General features: G+C 33.4%; 1 protein-coding gene across 7 annotated transcripts in view; it reads right to left on the reverse strand.

Annotated features, from left to right (window-relative positions):
- Nucleotides 1–8646, reverse strand: part of LOC111628337 (SID1 transmembrane family member 1-like) — a 128283-nt gene that overhangs the window by 110286 nt on the left and 9351 nt on the right. For 5 of the 7 annotated variants that reach the window (XM_023372102.1, XM_023372101.1, XM_023372103.1 and 2 more), the window contains exons 1-2: nucleotides 4059–4297; nucleotides 130–251 (exon numbers count right to left, since the gene is read on the reverse strand). In XM_023372102.1, coding sequence (XP_023227870.1) covers nucleotides 130–251; nucleotides 4059–4220 — 284 coding nt within the window. In that variant the 5' untranslated portion in view covers nucleotides 4221–4297. Of the gene's footprint in view, nucleotides 1–129; nucleotides 252–3145; nucleotides 3157–4058; nucleotides 4298–8646 lie in introns of those variants that run through there. The other 2 variants (XM_023372107.1, XM_023372105.1) reach the window with 2 other exon arrangements.

The raw sequence follows: 8646 nt of genomic DNA on the forward strand, positions 1-8646 counted from the left end.
GTAACAAATGGTGCCACCAAATTTTTCCAGGAAAGTTGGGCAACTCATTGCTAAATTTTTTTCTTATAATTTTAAATAATTAAATATTTAAAAATTGAATAATTAAAATACTGTAATAAAGTTACTTACATATTTTCCAAAACAAGTGGAACTTGCCATGAAATTACTGCCTGTTGCTGTCTAACAACAAATAAAATGGGAATTCCTTTCGTTGCATTAATGCTGTTCACCTTAACCCTGATAGCCGAATTCTGTAAAAATAGAAGAAAAATGTTTCTCTGAATGTATATTTAGGAAACAAAAATTGATTGAAATGCTGTTATAAGCAAAAAGAAGTTATTGAATTTCATTGAATCTTATATACTTTTGAATAGTTTGTTAAAGATATTACCCCCAAATTTAAAACATTCAAATTTAATACAAATTTGATTTCTATATGTTGACAACAATAAACAACACGACAGAGGCAATTCAATTTTAAACATATTGTAAAAAATACAAATAGTAAAGACTAATACAAATAAAAATATTGACGTCTTCCTTGTTGTCCTTTTCATTATCTCAGGAAAAATTATCAACATTGGCGAAGTCAACCTTTCTTTATAAACTACTTCCCAGCCTACAGCTATGCAAATCAAGTAGAAGTTCTGTGACTTCGTATATTTTCCATAAAATTTCATATTATAAATAAATTTCTAAAAACATATGTTCAAAAGTATATTTCATCCTAGATTTTTCTTTTTAAAAATTTATTTATAAGAGACAATTCAAATTTAAACATTTCAAATTGAAATTGCTTCTAATAATTAATAAAAAACAATCTGAAAATATTTATCCTAAAAAATATTTTGAATGTTCTTATATATTAACGTATCACATGCAATAAACATTACAAGACAACCATTATAATTCATGCAAATAACCAATAGATTAGCTATGTTTGAAAGTCAATTTAACAGTGAGAGCAGATTATGAGATGGTATGAATTATCTACTGATTTTAACTTGCAATTATAAACTCAACAAACAGGTTTTCATTTATATAAAATAATTCAATGGGATAAGGCAATGCAACAGATAAGCAATCTGCAAGGTGCGATGCCTCCCAGGAGGACTTTTTATGGGAAACTTATCCCTATTTAGGGTTTATGAACATGAAAAAAACACAGAAAAATTCACTCTGCCAACCCTATGGCAAAGCACAAAACTGCAAACTTACAATTGATTTTCAGTGTTTGGTGATTTTATCCACTCAGCCAAAGGTGGGCCCTAAAGAATTGTAATATTTTAAGTTTGAATAACAAACTAGCAAATAAAACTGACAAATGCAAAATAAAATGTATTGTCTCTCTTCTATACAGGTATACGTCGCTTTACGTCGGTAATTGGTTTCAGGAGAGGCAACGTAAGTCGAATTTACTTATCTCCAAATCTACTTGTCACTAGGCTAAACCATAAATTATCATTCCCAGTTCTGTATTTTATTTATTAATGCATTTTTAATAATATATGGTTAATAAGGATCTATTTTAAGCTTAAAACAAATAAATTTTAGTTTTTAATATAGTACAGAAAAAAGTAATCTAAATTTACAAATGCATGTATTGTAAATATAGTACATACTTGTAAATGTATATATTTTAATATGATTTTATGTGCATTAAACGCTTTTATAGTGATATTACGACTTCAATATTTATGGCGGACAGATGAATAAAATGGCTTAAACTTGATTTTTATTTTTCCATATACTTTTTTGACAAACGACATATAATCAGGAACGACGTAACTCGAAACGACGTAAGTCGAGGTATACCTGTATTAAGTCACTGATTCAAAAGAACAGTCAAAAATTTGACTGGCCATTAATCTGAATAACTTCCTTAAAATTGCATCATGTTCAGTCAATACCCTCAATGAAAAAAAAAAAAATGTATTTTAAAGCCAGGGTGCAACAGCAATCAAAAATCAAGTCAGAATTACATACGGTAAAAAATTCTTATAAATAAATTTAGAAACAAAAAACAAACACATTGAAACAGAATTAACAATTTAGAAACAGAATAAATGTAGATTTGAACATAATGAAGTTCAATTTATTTGTTGAACATAAAGAGAGTTTAATATATTTGAAAGTAATTTAAAAAAGAGAAACTTAGTTTTAATTAATATAGTAGTAAATGAACTGAAAAAATTTATTAGTGAAAATTTCAGAGTTCATTACAAAGGTGTCTGGAAACTTAGATGCTTTATAGACTTAAAAACAATAGGAATATCAATATCTGACAAATAGGAACATAAAAGCTACTACACACATAAGAACAATACACATTTTATCCTGGAAAATGAAATTGCCACATGCACATATTAAGGAGGAATTTATTCATAAAGAATTTTTGGAAAATATACTGGATTTGAGGTTCCAGCAATCAAAAGCAGATGTTTTAAGGGAAACAGGAAGAATGCAATTGACAGTTTTCTTATGAAAATGGTATTAAAATATTATACTTTACAAGAATATTGGAGTTATCTGGGAAAGAACTATTATATTTCATCATAATAAATTCACATCCTGATGATGCTTAACTCAGTCGAAAAAGTTAATAAATTAATTTTTCCAACCAAGACTTTCAGATCTCTATTTGTTCATCTTTAGAGTTAATTTTCAAAAATAAAACTACTCATGCTCCACATGGCTAAAGGTCATTAATAATTTTATTTTTGAACTATTGAACAGAGTCATTTAACAACAACTCATATCAACTTTCATTACAAATGTTCCAAATTCTTCTGCAAACATTTCTAGAACATTTTGTATAATTGCAACGACTTCTTATTGAAACTATAATTCTATCTGCAAATTTCAAATCGACATTCCACTCGAATCATTGCGGTTCATACTTGAAGTTTAAATGCACATTATTTCCCACTTCTTTTATAAATAAAACAAATATCAGGAGTGAAAGAAAGAAGGAAGATATCGATAAAGGACATTTGAAAAGTTCTTTTCCAACAGTGAGACATTGATAACAATTCATCGTATTCCAGCAGCAACCAAATTATACCAGATTTTGGTCAGGACAATTCAAATAAAAGTATTTTACCACCCACAAAAGTTTTTGCACAGAAAAATTTATTCAACATACACCAGTACCCCGATGTAGCGATACAGTGTTTCAACATCTAACTGGCGATGCCAGCAGTCCAACCCACAAATTTTTTTTACCAAAAGGTGCAGTTAATTGCATTTGCCGACCAAAAGAGGAGAGAGGAAGGGTAAGACACAAAATAAGATTGCAGATGTAAATGACGCCATTGGGACTTTAACAGAGATGTAGAGAATGTCCGTAGGAGCAAAAATAGTCAAAGGAACCGTACCTCTAAATGTGACCATCAACCAGATATAATCCCCAAATTGACCTAAAACCTACTTCTGGACGCTATATAGCCACGCTACATGCTCTCTTAACCCCGTCGCACGTTCAACACACTGCACGACAGGGCTATTTGACATTCTAACAATATTTGTCAGTAAAAACTGAAGAAACGTCCGACACGCAATTCTTTGTCGGATAATCGCCTCCGAACACGGAACTTAATGCCGGCAGTTCCGGTCACCGTCACGCTCGCCCGCAAGTCGTTACGGGTATGGCAATCGGTGCCCATCACATATATAAAAAATGCATTAACCCGTACCAACTAAAAACACCTTCGACTGGTACTACTGCCTTTTCTTCGTGCTCCACGTCGCTCGCCTCAATCCAAGATCCGCAGGTAGTCGCGCACACCATAGCCAGCTATCGCTCGCACCTCGGCGCCCACGTGGGATCGAACCCCCGCACCCCCTAAAACTATATATCGTAAAGTACACCACCAACAGTCGGGTGGGCTACTCGAAGCCGACATAGTCACATGACTATATGGTTAAACGCCATAATCTTAGCGGCGCTCCGGCTCGTTAAGGTCCCAACGGCGACATCACATTCGCAATCGTACCCCAACGGGTACGGTCAATAACTCATTCGGAAGTGTTATTGTACCGAGAGGGGGCGTACTTGCCTGATTGCGGCCGAACTGGTATCGATACCAATAGGTGATCTGTCGATCGCTTCGGACAGCATTGTCGTACTCCTGAGAGAAATTGGCCCGGATTTCTACCACATTCGACGAACGACACCGGCTTCCTAGAAAGGAAACGACGAGTAAACACTCAAACAACATCTCGCCTTCACTTGCGATCGTCTCAGCTGACCGCCGAGTTAGTGTTGCCAAGTAGGCAACGTCACCGACGATAATTCCTACAAACGTCTAGAACCTGAACGAGCATTAATGTCAATTTATTCCGCACCGTGGCGCATACGCAACGTCGGCTTTTTCGCCCGATCCGAAGAGAAAAACTAGCGCGTTCCTCATTGTTTATCCATCGAGGAACTCGTTATACGTTAAATAAAACGGAACTAAGCGAGTTTAGTTTAAAATATAGTCGAAGATAAAGTTCAAACGAGCGTATTGAGACAAGCAAACAAATAAAGGACGATGACGGCGGTGAGAAAAATATTAAAGTATTTAACAGCGGGTCGTGTTTACCTACGTATCACGAATCAACCAGCAACGAGTCGCTCAACTTTCTCGGCAACATTTAAAATTTTGGTGGTGCCAACTATTATCATATTTTATTTTAAAAACTTTTTATATGTTTAACTATTATAAAATGGCAAAAAGCTTAATTTTGCCATTTTACATACGACCCCATTATCTCCCCACCCCTTCGACCTTTAATTACAAAAATTTAATGGCATCGATCTCCCTAATAAACAAACCTTCCCGAAAAATTTCAGAAATTTTCGACAAAAAGGATAGGAGTTATTAAGCTTAAAACATGGTGAACAAAATCGTGCCCCCCACACACACACACCTATATACACTAACATCCACAAATACAAAATTACCACCGATTTTTTTTTCTTTCTGCATTTCTCGGTGTTTCAAAGAGTCCTAAGTCCAAAAATGTAAAAATCTAAGGAGTCATTTTTTTGCCGGATTGCCATACAGTACTTTCTCTCTGTTATAACAGACAGTAAGTAATTACGACAAAACATAAATATTTGTACGTCGATTAATAATTCGGCAAAAACGACGAAGAAAAACGGAACTTGTTACGAACGAAAGGGTGGACGAAGGTGGGTTTAGACAGAGTTCGAATGTCGAGTTACCGAGGCGATTCGCTAGCCACTTTCGGGAGTGGGAAAGGTGTTCCATATTCTCGCATTTATAATATCATTTACGATCTAAGCGATTAATAAAATTCCTTGTAGGGATTTGTCCGCTTTGTAGTTGACGAGTACTGTAATTTTTCCAACATCTTTACTTTATTTCATAGATTTATAAAAAGATTACACCCGAGCCACCTCAAAGCANTACTTTGAAGGGGATTAGGGTTTTGTACCTCAAAGTCAATAAATTTATTTTTGCCGACCAAAGGTCCGATACTTTTTGAACAGACCTTGTATGTATAGAATGTTTAGGTAAAAGTCTAGATCCGTATGACAGAGCTGTAGAGCATATTGATAGGAACAAAAAAGTCAAAGGAACCGTGCCTCATGGGAATTTGTAAAGAACGCCCACTAGGGGGAATCCCGGGCTACTAGTTATATATAAAACAACAATTGAACAAACCCAATTTTTCATTAAAGCCAGATGATATGCTGAATTATTGAGCTTTAACTAGGCTGTTACTTTGTATCTAATTATTAACTTAGTCTAATTATAGCCTGGTAATTCAGCAGATCACCTGGCTTTAACCTCACATTTAGTTATCTCCAATTTTAGTACATCAATTCACATTTTAATTGATATAATTAGCCTACTTAAGCTTGTTTGCTGAAAGTATGTAATTCTCTGATAATTTCCACTTTTATTTGTAATGACTCAAAAGACAACTATCAATTTTAGCATTTATTAATTTTAGAGAATTAACATGAGTTAAGTAATTAACTCTCAAATGTGTGTCATCAGATAACATACAACCTATATGCAACATTCTTCATAAAATCAATGACAAATGTATAGCATAATAATAAATAAATAAAATTAATTAATTAAATTTCTGTTCAATTACTTCATATCTGTTAAGGTGATCATGCCTGCAAGTTCTACATTCTCTCTGATAACTCTTAAAAAAGATTCTATGATTCTATTCATAGTAATAAGCAAAGTGGTATGACTTTGACACAATGAGAACTAAATAAGAAGGTCCAGGATTTTTGGAAAAAGTCATTTAATCATTAAACATTGTGCAGATTAATATACAATATGATTAATTGATTAATAGAACAGTGCAGCATTTATCTTTTCGCAAACAAAATTATAGTAGTTAATACAAATGACTCCTTTGCTTTATATAGTAGGCAGACTGCCATTCTAGACTCTTATAACTTTTTTTTATTCAGAAAACACTTTCTAGCTTCATTTAGAACAGCAATGCACAAAGAGACATTTGTCAAAGGTCTGATGGCTGATTCGATGGCCAGATGGCTGAGCGGTCAACGTGGTAGCCTACTGCTCTGGGGGGACCCAGGATCAAATCCTGATGAGTCAAAAATTCCCCAGGAATTTTTCTGGGAGGTGGTCTGTTAGGATGTGTTGGGCCTCGTCCCTCACCACCCGGTTGCCCCATTGTGGGCCTGCTAAAAGGAGGCCCTCTAGTGCCAACAGGGAGGAAAGAGTTAAAAAAAAAAAAAAAAATTGATTTGAGATTTTAATATATTTTGAAGTTTTTCAAATAATTGGCAAAAATAGTAACATGAACTCTAAGCATCCTGTATACAGATTCTGAAAATGAAATTTGATGTAATAAATTTATTGATTTTTGGTCATTAATAAAAGATAAATGAGGATGTTTGTTTGTTTGTTTGTTTGCTATGCACGCCTAGACTGTTTGACCAATTGCTACAAAACTCGACAGTTATGTTCAAATAGCTCTATCTCAAATTGATATTTTGGGGTGATAACATCATACATATCACCTCAAAATATCAATAGGATTTTTATATATCAATTAATTTCTGTCTACTTTCGAGTTGCTGGCTTTACATGTAGTGCCATTTATTGGGAAAAATTTAAGAAAATAATAAATAAATATATTTCTTATAAAAAGGATATTTTATAAAAATTTATATTATATTCATTTAATTACCATGACAATGATATAATAGATGCGCTATTATGCCATTACTGCATCAAGTAGCAAATAGCACTTGCCTGCATGGATTGGAGTAGTGTTTCCCCTGTACATCCTACTTTTCCTGTTAACAATGGAATCATACCAGTTAGGTATCTAACTTCATTCAGAGAAAAATTTTTGTATTGAAATAATGTGACCTGCAGTGCAAATTGGAAGTTCTTAAATAGTTAATCTGGTTCTCCTGCTCTTAAGCTTTCCATATCTGATCTTGACTTTCATCTAACTAACTCTGTTCCCGAGAGTAAAGAAGGATAACCTTCAAAGGTTCCCTTTACTTACATGTTTTTACTGAGCTTTATTTTTTCAATCGATTTTTCAATCGCCATTTATTTATTTTTTATGGGATCACATAAAAGCAATTAATCTAGAATATTTACAATATTTTTATAACTCTTATACAAAGTCTTTCAGGTGTTACAGTTAGCAACATGGATCACATGTGGAGTCATCACAACCTATTCAATATAAATCACTTTTCAAATATTAATAGTTGACCAGCATTAATCAGTAACCATTGACTATCCTCTCTTCTAGGACTACTGTTTTTTATCAAATTAATTTCAACCCCTTCCTCAACAGTCCCTTCTTTCTATCAAACTCAGTGGTATGGTGGCATTCAAATAGGAAAATTACATAATACAAGGCTACCAGTGAGCACAAAATACGTTTTCAGTTGTTTCGAGGGTGCTGAGTTTAAATATTTGGTCTGTTTTCGCATAATTTTATTCATTGCCAGATTATCATTTGATATTTGGCTGTGAACTGCACAATTTGCTAGAGCTAACATTAGAAAAAATATATCTTAAATTTTTAAAGATATTTTCAATTGTAGTCTACTTGACCAATGAAATTGTGCCATTTTGTATCATCTGAGTATCGCAATAAACATGACAATGTTAGGCTAAAATAACCAAACTCTTTATATGGTTTTCATTTTAATGTTTGTTATCTATACTAATATTATAAAGAGGTGATGTTTGTAAGTAAATATGTAAGTAAATAAGTTTGGATATAGCAGGTAATCTCCGAAACTACTCATCCAATTTCAAAAATTCTTTCACCAATATTTAGAATAGAACTTCAGGCTGGACATAGGCTGTATATTATTCTGTTAAACATTCATATAAATTAAATGATATCATCTATGGTTAAGGCTTTTATGTCCAACAGATGGCGCTACGAGTATGATGCCCTAAGTTTGCTTTTCTGTGAGGCATTATGCTTTTCTGTGAAAATGAACTAAAGCGGATCATCTTCTATCTATTTATATAAATAAAAATGTAATGTTCGTTTGTTCCTACCGATTCCTTTGACGCTGCATTCGAATATGCACGTGTTTTTATATAATATACATGTCGAAATTCCCCCCACTAGGGGGAGATGGACAGGATTAAGGCTTACTGT

Source organism: Centruroides sculpturatus, unplaced genomic scaffold (assembly GCF_000671375.1).
Source record: "Centruroides sculpturatus isolate CEXI.00-Female unplaced genomic scaffold, Cexi_2.0 scaffold489, whole genome shotgun sequence".
In the NCBI taxonomy this organism is placed as follows: Eukaryota; Metazoa; Arthropoda; class Arachnida; order Scorpiones; family Buthidae; genus Centruroides; species Centruroides sculpturatus.